This window comes from Pseudonaja textilis, chromosome 2, assembly GCF_049901715.1.
Source record: "Pseudonaja textilis isolate UNSWEBS1 chromosome 2, rPseTex1.2, whole genome shotgun sequence".
NCBI classification, from domain to species: domain Eukaryota; kingdom Metazoa; phylum Chordata; class Lepidosauria; order Squamata; family Elapidae; genus Pseudonaja; species Pseudonaja textilis.
Window position 1 is genome coordinate 179,598,287 of NC_141991.1, and position 12,576 is coordinate 179,610,862.

The window sequence follows — 12,576 nt, forward strand, 5'->3', positions numbered from 1 at the left end:
AATTGGTACAAATTCAGTGAGAAATTCCATCTATGGGTTTGTTTGAATTTCAACAGTTTCCTGTCTATTTTGTGATGATAAGCATGTGCAACAAACTATAGAATTGGATCAAATAAGATTTTATTAGGATACATATTTCCAGTAATTATTTCTTTAGAAATAAATGCTTCATTTTTTTTTTGTATTAGGCAATAAAGAAAACTTGACTTGAATAGAACAGAATTATGAGGCAATCAAGCTTTAGTAAAATGCTGTGACTTTCTAAGGAATAGTTTAAATACTGCTTTTTTGTACTCTGGTATGACCTTTGAATTGACACGTTTCCTGCAGATTTGCTCCCTTTCTTTTCTGCTATCAGGGGGAATTGATGACTTCTTGCAGATGATTACTTCTTTGTCCTTTTTATGACTTTATCAGCCAGCGTTTCATGATGGCTTTAGGCAGTGACAACAGTGCTAGTCAGGATGTTAGGTTTTAAGGAGCTTTGGAGAATGTGCAAGCATAAAATGGCAAAACTTAGTAACTGTTCTTATTCTACACTATGATGCTGAAGATGAAAAATACAAAATCTCAGAAAAAGTGATTCAGAGAGAGAACTTAAGAACCCAGAAATAAATTTCACAATTTCAGCTGAAAGTATAAATGCAGGTTCTCATTTTGATGAAATGAGAAAGATAATGAGAGAAATACCACCAGAGACTTTTATTACTACCGTGTTTCTCACAAAATAAGGCCGGGCCTTATTTTTATTTTGACCCCTGAAAAAACGGCTAGGCCGTCTTTTCGGGGGTGACTTAATTCCCCCCCCTTGCATCCTCGGGTAGGCAGGTGGCAACAGCTTGGATGTTGACCTCAGAGTTGGTGGGGCACTTTGTATCGGGACACCTTCCGTCACCATTGCTTCCCTTTCTCCCTTGCTGCCGTGGCATTTAGAGAAACACCGCGGCATTTGGCTCAGCCACATGCGGCCAGCCAGGGCTCTTCCCTGCAACCGGAGCCTGGCGGAGACACTCGGCTTCAGGCGCTCCTGTCGCTGCCTTCCCTTTGCCTTCGAAGGTAAAGCCAATTATTTTAAAAATGACGCCCTACTACAACAAAGCCTCCCCTGCCCGAGAGGGCAGCCCAACCCCACGTGGGGAGGCGAATCTCCAGGGGCCACAGAACAGGATCGGCCCACCTCGGGAGAAGCCACAGCCACCATCCCTGCCTGGCACTAGGCAGAGTGCAAAGAGTTTTGCCTGGGTTGCCCAGCGCAGCTGACAGGCGGGCCCTCCTTCCTGGCAGCAGAGCTCTCACCAAGGCAGTGAGCGCTGCCCCGCCAGACCCCCCGCTCATCCCGCCAGGGCCACTCCAGAGCCGTGCAGGCTGGGCAGAGCCAGGAAAGTGAGCCGCGGGTGCGTGCCCGCCTGCCAAGCAAAAGAGCCGGGCTGACCTGAGCTTGGCTTCCTTCCCAAGTCCCTCTGGTGTGAACCTGAAGGGGCCACCAGGAGAGGCTGCTCGAGGCAGTGATAGCGCCCGCCCATCCGTGGACAGGGAGGCGAGGTGATGGCAGCGCTGCTTCCCTGGTGGTGGGATGAGTGGAGGGCCCAGCAGGGAGGTGCTCGCTGCCTTGGCAAGAGCTCTGCCGCCAGGAAGGAGGGCCCGCCTGTCAGCTGTGCTGGTCGCACCAGGCAAAGCTCTTCGTGCTCTGCCCGGCGCCAGGCAGGGATGGCGGCGCCAGGAGCACCTGAAGCCAAGTGTCTCCGCAGGGCTCCGGTTGCAGGGAGGAGCCCTGGCTGGCCGCACATGGCTGCGCCAAACGCTGCGGTGTTGCTCTAAACGCGGCAGCAAGGGAGAAGGAAAAGCAACAGTGGCGGAAGGTGTCCTGATACGAAGTGCCCCACCAATGCAGGCAGCACCATATCCGGGTATGCAACAAAAGTACTTCCTAACGGCAAGCCCCCCCCCCCACCATTCCCCCCATTTCACCTGTTTAATATAGGCCTTAATTTGGGGGGAGGGGCTTAATTTGATTTTATGCCAATAAAACATGCTGGGACTTCTTATTGGTGGAGGCCGTATTGTTGGAGAAACACAATATGTAAGATTATGGGTGCAAAAACCAAGAATAAAGCAGCTCAACTAATTAAAGATTTCTTAGGCCATTATAGCTGTGTCATTATTGTGTAGCATACATCTGTGGAGATTTCAAGCACTGAAGAAATAGCCCAGGCTGATAACACTTCTTTTCAGAGACAGATAACTTCTCATTCTTGAAGAAAAGGAGAAATAATTTCTCTAAAAAATACTTTTGCCTCACTCCCTCAGGTTAGTTCTTCTTTCACTTGGAAAAGTTGGCCTTTGACAAAAAGAGATGAGTATGTCAGAACATAACTTCTGATCTTTGAACTAGGCTTATTCAGTGGGGAATGTGATCTCTCACTGAAGAACTTCTGATTAGTTGAACAGTATATTAAATAAATATGGACTATTACCCTGTAGCAAGGCAAAAGAATTTCTATTCCTTAATCCTATTGATTCCCATTTCATTTGGTCTTTCATACTTGTTTCTGCCAGTATGATATTTGATTGCTTTTCTTAGGTGGTAGAAAATTAAATATTGCATCTCGTAAATATAAATTGAATATTTGATTATTATGTTGACAACTTTTTCTCAGAAGGCAATATCGATGCCTTAATTTTGCAGAGGTTCCAAATTGCTGATTCACCCCACACTCTGCCTATCCTGCTGCACTGCTCTATGGTGTCAGTCCATGAATGAGCAAAGCATGTTACGAATAGAGACCAAGAGTATATAATCAGAGCATGAAGGTCATTCCAGCTGCCCAGTTAAAGCATGTAGGCAGCTATATTGGGCAGCAGTAATATAGGAAGATGCTGACGATCCCTTTAGCGACAGTGGCAAAGGCTGTGCAGGAAAAGGCACTGGTAAATGACTCCTGTGTTTTACCAAAACTCCCTCCTCCATATATGCACATGATGCATAAGATAAAGTGATTGATGATACAGCACCAGATGATGAGCCCCTAAGGCCAGACATGCTATTGAAGAAGAGCTCGGTGGTGTTTATGACATGGTTAGATTAAAGCCTTCAGGATGTCTAGTTGCTGATGTTGCCATGCAGACCAAAAAACCCCAAAGCTGCAAAAATAGAATTGCAGTGGGAATATGAAATGTAAAAAACATGAACCCAGGAAAATCAACACAGTGAAAGATAAAATATAATGATTACAAATTGACATCTTAGGCATCAGCAAATGGAAATGGATTGGAATTGAATACTTTCAGCCAGAGCATGATGCTATTTAGTACTCAAGACAAGAGAAATAAGGAAGAACATTGCTTTCATAGTTAGGAAAGCTATAGCATGGCTACAGTTCAATTAGCGACTTAGTACTATCAATTAGACTTTATGAAAAACCCTTTAGTATGACAGTTTTAAAGTTTATGCTCCAACCACTCCTGTAGAGGAGAAGGAGGTTGGTGAGTTTTATGATCACAGTTCAATTTCAAATTGCCCAAACAGATTAGTAGTGTATCAATGAAGGCCTTGAAAAAGATATCAAGATACTGGCAGATGTATGCCTACTACAAGAATCAGAATCATACAAGTAGTGGTTTTACATGTGGTACTGTATGGAAGGGAAAGTTGGACGTTGAAGAAACAGGATAGGAAGAATATTCATGGTTTTCAATTTTGGAGTATTCATGGTTTTGAACTTTGGAGAAGATTTTTGAGAATACTGTAGATCACGTGTGTCAAGCTTGATTTGACATCACGTGATACATCATGATGTTTTTTGCCTTTGCGGAGCCCGGGTGGGCGTGGCCTGTGCGTGATGCATCTGGCCTGTGGGCTGCCAGTTTGACACCCCTGCTGTAGATAGTCAAGAAAACAGACAAATGGATCATCAAAAATCAACCCACAATTATCCCTCAAGATGCAAGGGACCAGGCTCAAATAATCAAACTTTAGACCTATTGTGGGAAGCTTTTCTCTAGAAAAGTCTATAATGCTGTTAAAGGTAAAACAAAAGAAAAGAGGATATCTATCAGCAAGGCAGATGAACAATAGGTTGACCTTTGGAGGATTTGAAGGGCCAGAAGGATCTCTTTGGAACATATCTATCTGCGTGGTTGCAAAGGTTCCATAACTATTTGATGGCACATAATCAGATGTAACTAGGAAATCGAAAATCATAATCTTAACTATATTTCCTACACTACAAGTGTTGTTCTATGCCCAGTTTAAGTATGATGCATTTAATATGGTGGCCTAATGTCTTCATCTGATTTTCCTGGTTCTGCTAAATCTCTCTCCCCCCGCCCCCATCATATAAAATAAATGTATCAGAAAGGTATATTTTTTTGAAAGAATCTTACTAATAATTTGACAAAAGTAGTCTTAAAGTAGCATTTTCTGAAATCAGAACTTGCAAATGGAGCTCAGTGCAGTTGAATAGGCATAACTGACTATTTTGGTTTTGCCATTTTGATATTACTGAAGAAATCATAATATTTATATGCCATAGCTGTCTATTTATCTATATTTCTAATATCTGTAAAATTACTTGTGCAATGCTTTACTTTCCAGTTTTTTTTTTAAAAAAGCTACTTCCTACTTTATGGGCAAGAACATTTATTATACATTTCTCTTAGTGTTCAGTATTGATTTTTTTTCTCCCTCCAGATACCAGTTATATCATAAAAAGTCAAAGAAAGTATGTTTTTCTAAAGATTTTCTTCCTAGCTCATAAACACAAGACCCAATGCACATACGCACACAATGAAAGTTATGGCATTTCTTTCAGAAAAGATTTAAAACCAGAATAGTTTTTTTAAAGGCTTTTTCACTCTACTTTTGGCTTGAGAGAGAGAAAAAAGTAGTCTTGCTTTAAGTTGTTTGGAACTGCTGTAGATTAATTTCACTAATATGTATTCTGCTGCTCAGTCTTTGGACAGACTCCGATGTGAATGGAAAGTAATTGGTATAAAGATCAAATGCAGAATATTAACTTTTGTGTACGTAATTTTTTTTTATTTCTCTGCTCCATTTTCCAAAAGACGTATTCATGTTGCCAACTCCTATATTATTATTGCCAAACAGTGGATTACTTAGAGTAGCGAATCTCTTATAAAATCTTGGGTTTCTGAAACCTTCACAATGAACAGAGACTAGCACATGTGGGAAAACATCAAGTGCTTAGCAGGCCTTTTTTAATATGTAAAAAATAACAAGCAGCCTTCAAATTGTAATATCTGAGTCATTTGAGAAGAGCCTAGCAATAGCAATAGCATGTAGACTTATATACTGCTTCACAGTGCTTCACAGCCCTCTCTAAGTGGTTTACAGAGTCAGCATGATGCCCCCCAAAATCTGGGTCATTATTTTACCTACCTCAGAAGGATGGAAAACTGAATCAACCTTGAGCTGGTCAGGATTGAATTCCAGGCTGTGGGCAGTGAGTTAGCCCTGCAGTACTGCATTCTAACCCCTGCGCCACTACACAATAATGCCAACCATTTAATTCTACAAATTAATCTACCTGTCCCAATAAAGTCTGATTAGATAGACATATCTGGGATTTTCATTCTGATTATTGAGATTGGGATTGCATCCCAAAGGTGCTTTTTCGAAAGGCAATTGGACTTTTTTGTTTTTTCTTGAAGACGTTTGGCTTCTCATCCAAGAAGTTTCTTCAATTCTGACTGGTAGGGAAGGATTTATATTTCTTGCAGTCATCTAGTTGTTAGAAGTCTCCAAGTGGCCTCAACGATGGATTGAGGCTAGCCTTGACGACTGTCAGAGGGAGGGTTAACGACCAGATGACTTCAAGGAATATAAATCCTTCCATTCTCCACCATTCAATCAGAACTTAAGCTTCTTATATAAGAAGCAAAACATGTTCACGAGAAAAGAAAAGACCAGTTGCCTTTTGAAAAAGCACCTTTGGGACAATCCTGACCTGGGTGACTTAGAATCTCCATAGATGGCCAAGTGCATCCATTCACGTGCACTTTCTTTTCTTTTTCCTCACCTCTCTGTGTCATCTTGCTATATTTTTATTTAAAGGTTTCTCCCTCCATCTTACAAAATATGTCTGTATGGTGCTTATGGGAATGTTTTTGAAGTTCTTAGATATGTGCTGATATCCAAGATGAAATTTCTTCAATATGTGGTACTAAAGCTAAATCTGTGTTGCCTGCATCATTCACTCAAAATGCCTCGAAGAGTTGCTTTGCTGGATTGGTGAGGAGCAAAGCCCATTTCTACTACTACCTTAGTTAGGATTTCCCATCTTTTCTTACAATTTAATCTGCAAATAGGGTCAGAAAAAATTGGTTAAATAATGGTCAAGGAATTAAATTTTAAGGTATCGTTGCTTTAATGATTATCAATAACTTTACAATCATTAATTACAAAAGCAAATACAGCAATTATTTTACTTTGTAGAAGAGTAAAATGAATTTTCAGATTTCTAGATCAGAGTCCAGGTCACAGCCATTTTTCAAGAGACGGGTTTATTTGAGCGTGTGTGTGTGTGTGTGTGTGTGTGTGTGTGTGTGTGTGTGTGTGTATTTTCATTCTGTTGCAAGAGAACTGCAATTTATATCAAAATGGATATAGGATATAATTTGTATGCTGTGAGGCTTGCCCTTGCACCTACAAATCTAAATCCTTTATCAAATGGTTCTGTAATAAAACGTTTTTAAAAGTAGTTTTTATACCTCGTGGAATCATTCTAGAGAATTGGCAACATGGTGCCCCGGCGTACCCTGTACAAGATCTACATTCCCCAAAGTACATAAAAGTTCTGCTACTTCCTTGATGAGTCATAGCAGCCTCTAATTTGGGGAAGTAGGTCAATGAAGGTACATTGACCCTGACATTATTATTTTGCCAGTTCTTTTAAGTATTATCAAGTAAGTATTGCAATTCATTATTTGTTCTTTGACCAAGTTGAACAGATAGCCATAGCCAGTCAAAGAGGGTGCATTGAAAAAAGATAAGCCAGCTTGGATCTTGAGTGGAAAGTCATCAGGAAACTTCTGTGCTGGAAAAAATTCAGAAAATAATAATTTAAAAGTGATTAAGACTAAAAGGTAGAAAGCTTATTATATTTATAGCAGGGTTATAAAAGTGTTTATACACTTCATAAAACTGTTTAAACCTGATAAAGTTCATTGCAAGTAAAAAAAAAGTTTCATACAATGCCTAATTATGTCAAGTAAGGGTGAAATTAACTTCTAAAAGTGTTTAAATAACCGTTTTAACAAATTCACAGCAGAAACTATGATGTTTAACCATGATAGCTATGAATAGAATCATGAGACCTTGAAAGTATCTTTATTAGTAGCTTCAAAAGGACATTTGGCTTTCTGTAGATGGTACTGTTAATGCTGAACTAATCAGGACTGAACTGATCCAGCAAAACATATTTTCTCTTTCTCTGTATTTTACTGCTTACAAAACCTCCCATTGTACTGCTTTGTGGTATTAAATTGCTGTTAATAGTTAATAGATAGCTTCAAAGTATAAGTGACTCTCCATTCGTAGTACCTGATGACTGAATATCATATAAATATTTATATTTTCTTTTAGTATCAAAGTATAGTAATGTCAGAATACTTCCTCCTTGTATTATACGTATCCTGTTCAACTTTCTTAAAATCCACACTCTAGATCAATATTTTTCAACCTTGGCAACTTTTAAAATATGTGAATTTCAATTGCTGACTGGGGAATTCCAGGAATTGAAATCCAAACATCTTAACCTTGCCGACCTTAAGAACATTAGTTTCTCTGAATTAAAAGTTTCTCACAGCTGGTTTTGAACATCCAAGAGAATTTGGGACTTACATTTTTAGTACCTTGGTTATCTTGTTGCATTGTTCTTAAACCTAATGGAAATGTCAAAGGCGGTATAACTTAAACAGATTTGCCCAAACAGGTGTTCTTAATTAGTATCAGAATTCCTATGTAGCAGAAAGTACTATACTGAAGAAAGCTGAACTGTAAATTGGGACTCTGATATTTATAGAAATCACTTCTAAAATTTCTGAGCCTTAGTGCATACTTAGATTGGGCTAAACCCACACTGCATTTGTGCATTTGTGTATCAGTCATAAGGCAATTTACAACAATTAAAATATGAACTGTAAAACTATAGAACAGAATCACGAACATATGCAGTCACTGTCAGCACCACAGGAAAACTGTCACTGTAAATCTTCATAAGATGATATATCAGAGAAGAAAGGCTTTCCAACAAATTATTTTGGCACTATGCTGTTTAGGGCTTTGTAAATCCATACCAATAACTGACTAGTACAACTAATCAAGTACAGTATGGATATAACATAGTTATGTATTACCTAATGCTTTTAAACCATCCAAAACAATCTCATTTTACAGTAATATAGACATCATCACACCATGGATCATACTACATACAGGTTAACTAAAGATTGGGAAGTGAAAATAAACATTTGTAGGAGAAAGGCCTTATGAATTTCCAGGGCAAAACTTTAGCGTATTTCATTTATTTATTTGAGAAAATTTATATGGCCTCCCAACTCACTTTCAATGACTCCAAGTGGCTTACAAAGATAAAAGACCAATACAAAACCAATTTTTAATAAAGCAATAAGCGCCCTCCCAGTGACAACAATCAAATAAACTGTTTGATGGCTCCATCTCCCTCTGGAATCCTCAGGCCCATTGGCAAAACCAGATCTTCAGGACCTTGCAAAAGAATGTCAAAGTGGTGGCTGATCTTATCCCCTTAGGAGTGATGTTCCACAGGTAGGAAGCGACTATGGAGAAGGCCCTTCTTTTTGGTTCTGCTAGATGGACCTTTTTATTAAATCGGACCTGCAACATTCCCTCCCTGCTGTGATGGGTTGGGTAGATGTGGCTGGAAAAAGATGGTCCTTCAGATAACCTGGACCCAAGCCATGTGGGGCTTTGAATGTGACAAGCAGCACCTTGAATTGGACCCAGAAACAAATCAGTAGCCAATGCAGCTCCCTCAGAAGAGGTGACATCTGTGCACAACTAGGTCTGCACAAAACCATTTGGGCTGCCGCATTTTGAATCAGTTGAAGATTCTGGATTCTTTTCAAGGGGCAGTCCCATGTACAGTGAGTTGCAATAGTCCAGATGGGAGGTGACTAGGCAGTGGGTGACTATGAGCAGAGATTGTTGGTCCAAGAAAGGATGTAACTGGTGTACAACTTGCCATTGCACAAGCCCTCCTGACCACAACTGCCACTGCTCCTTGAGCAGGATTTGATGTGTCCAGGAGAACCTCCAGATTACGCAACAAGTCTTTTAAAATGAGAGATTTGGCCATCAACAACACCTTTGTCTTCTAAGGATTCAAATGTAATTTATTGGCTCTCATCAAGTCTATTGCTACCATCAAACATAACTAAGCAAATAAGAATGCTGTAATTGTTACGAAGGAAACCTAAACTGAAACCTAAACCTCACTGAATGTCTTTACATAGATATATCTAATACGTATACTACTGTACTGATAACTATTTTTGTATTTTTGTTACAGTACATAAAGTAATTTTAAGAGTACTTTTAAACTTCACTTTAGGAATTAAATTTACTTCTAAAATAATAAACAGTAGTCAGTCCCAGAGGCTTCCCACATCAACTTTCATTTTGAAATGCAGACGCGTCCTTATGATATAAAACCTTATGACATTTTAATTAGGAAAATAGATCATGCAATTCCATACGATGGAATAAATTTTCCAAGCACTGCTGCTTTGGACTACTGCATGTTCTTGTAAATTGGAATAAAAATGCATTAAAACTGGTCTAAATTAAATCAGTCTTAAGGTAGGGAGAAGGCTGGAAAGAGAGAAACTTGTTTTTAATTTATAGATGACCTTTCTTATACTTTAAATCTGGGCAAGGGAATATTTGTGTGCAGAAGCAACTGCGAGCAGCTCTTCCTTTTTTGGCGAGTCTTCTAAATTTGTTCATTTTCTGCCACAGGCAAAGGAGAAGATAGTGATATTCTCAGCATCAATGCCGATGCATACGACAGCGACATCGAAGGACCATGCAACGAGGAAGATAATCCAGATGTGCCAGAACGGACGGTTGGAAGTGGAGACAGTCAGATAGATGACCTTCAGAAAGACATTGAGAAAAGCGTCAATGAAATCCTGGGCCTTGCTGAATCCTCCCCAAAGGATTCCAAGGCGGCAGCTTTAGCAGTTCCTCCAACAGATGATGCTCAGCCATCAGCACAGCAGCTGGAACTCCTGGAGCTTGAGATGCGAGCAAGGGCTATTAAGGCCCTTATGAAAGCTGGAGATGTAAAAAAATAGCCGCAGGGCTGTTTCATTTGTTAGATAGTTGGATTTGCTCTGATGAGTGTAGGGTCAGCTTCTTTCCACTCTACGGTCTATTTGGACTCGTTTTGATATTCCTCATTCAAGCCCTTTGGGTATTCTAGCTCATAGCTGAAATAGTTGGCAGCAGTTTATCAGGGCCGTCAGTCTGCTTCTGTGACTTATATAAATGGATTGGTTTGATGCTGTGGTTTTTTTTTTCCACAGCTGTTCTTTTCCCCCCAGTTTGGATTAGATTATTTCCCAACGTGAATTGGAAACAGTCATTGGCAATATGGATGCAGCTAAGCCCTGTTGCTCTACGGACCAGAATAATCCCAGGATTGGCTCTAGCTTTTGAGGAGTTGAACCTTTGGTTGTTTTTAGGTAGCAGCTATAACTAAAGGGAAGTAAAATGTAGAAGCACCACACATTTAAGAGAGTATAGACAAGAAGAATATCTTGCATCATCATAATCATTTATGATGCTTTGTGATTGCTTTGGTGCCAGCAACAAATGATTATAACTCTATATGGTTTGAAATTAAATTTAATCCATGTCCCTCTTAATGGTGACCTTGGACATCTCTGTGTTATCTTATATTCTGTACAGGTTATACTTGTTCAATGACTGTTCAGAATTACAGTGGAACTGAATGAGGGGACCTATGACCAGTCCTTGAAGTTGCAGTCATTGCGGCATCCCCATGGTTATGTGATCACGATGCGGGTGCTCAAGCACCTGGGCGAGCTGCAGTCACATGGTCGCCATTTGCAACCTTTCCTGCCAGCTTGCCACAAGCAAAGTCAATGGAGAAGCTGGCAGGGAAAGTCACAAACAATTTTGCAAGTTGCTCTTGCTGCTTTTTCTCCTGAGGAACCCCATTAGGGAGTATGAGATACCAGGGGTTTTGTACTCCATAGCCTTTCCCAACCACCCTTTCCAGTGCCTACTCCTGGTTCTTGCCAGGCGGCCCACCACTCCCCATTGGCCACCTGCAGTACCCTCCATGCTCCTTATCTGCATAGTCATTAAAAGTTACATGGGGTTACAAAGGCAACTGGAATTACTGGGATTGTCATCCTAAGTGATGTCTCATGTTGTCACACGTTTAGTGATGGCAATACCAGTCCCAATTGCTGTCATAACCCTATAAAGCAACTTTTGGTGGCTAAGAGTAGATAAGTATGTAAATTGCAGAATGTAAATTGATAGTTAAATATAAATCTTTGAGCGTGGCTTAGATTGCATAATCAATATGATGAAGGTAAAATGTAAAACTCAAAGGATGCTACGGAGGCACCTGACTGTTAGAACAAGTGGTACAGAAGTACTTAATTTCTTAACCTGTAAGGTTCTTTTCTGTTCGTTATCAGTAATGTTTTAAAACTTCTCTTTGGCAAAGCAAAATTACATTTTCACTTAGTTTAGAGGGAATTGTGTTTCTTAAATATTTGGCTATTGTGAACTATAGAGAAGAGTAATGCAGATGTGAAATGTTAAAAGAAAAGTACTTTTGCTTGCACCTGCAAAATGCTTTGTAGTTCTTTGTTCGGGGCACATAGCACACCAATTTGAAAACACAGGTGGAAAATCAACATGTACAAATGACTGACAATAAATTGACTTATTAAGTGTAAATTCAGGAGCTTTTTTTCAATAAATTTTTTTGGGTCTAGTGGGGAATCCAAATTGGAGCAAGGCAGCGCATGCCAAAAGGGGAAGTATACTGAACTCAGTGTGGTTACTTGCTCTATGATACTGCAAAACAGAGAAGGAATAAAGACAGTCTGGTCAGGAAGCACTCATTTTATATTACCCTGTATTCTCCCACCTTCTTAAGCCTGGTTATTTTCTTACAAGGGGAAAAAAATGAAGATAATGGAATCAGGTAAACATCATACTAGAATAAAGAGACAAAGATGGGTCGGAAAAAAGGGAATAACTTTATTTCCTAGAGTGTGTAGGGCAGCTGACTGAGGGAGAAATCTAAGGGAGGAATGAATAGGAATTGGCCCTCTGGTGTTTCAGCAAATCCTGCCTTTAGTTTCCAGAAATGATCAGGGAGCCAAACACATCAGGGTTATTTAGAAGCCACATTTATGGACTCTAGTTAGGTAATGTTGGTTTCAACATTTGCAGTTTAAAAAGCAAAAACCTCTAACTGGGATATTTCAGCGAGTCCTTGTGAACAACGGAAGGAATCATAGGCAAAT

General features: G+C 39.8%; 1 protein-coding gene across 1 annotated transcript in view; it reads left to right on the forward strand.

Annotated features, from left to right (window-relative positions):
• CAAP1 (caspase activity and apoptosis inhibitor 1) overlaps window positions 1-12,001 on the forward strand; it is a 28,509-nt gene extending 16,508 nt beyond the window's left edge. The window contains exon 6 of the mRNA XM_026713427.2: window positions 10,019-12,001. Coding sequence (XP_026569212.1) covers window positions 10,019-10,356 — 338 coding nt within the window. The 3' untranslated portion in view covers window positions 10,357-12,001. The remainder of the gene's footprint in view (window positions 1-10,018) is intronic.
• Window positions 12,002-12,576: the final 575 nt, after the last annotated feature.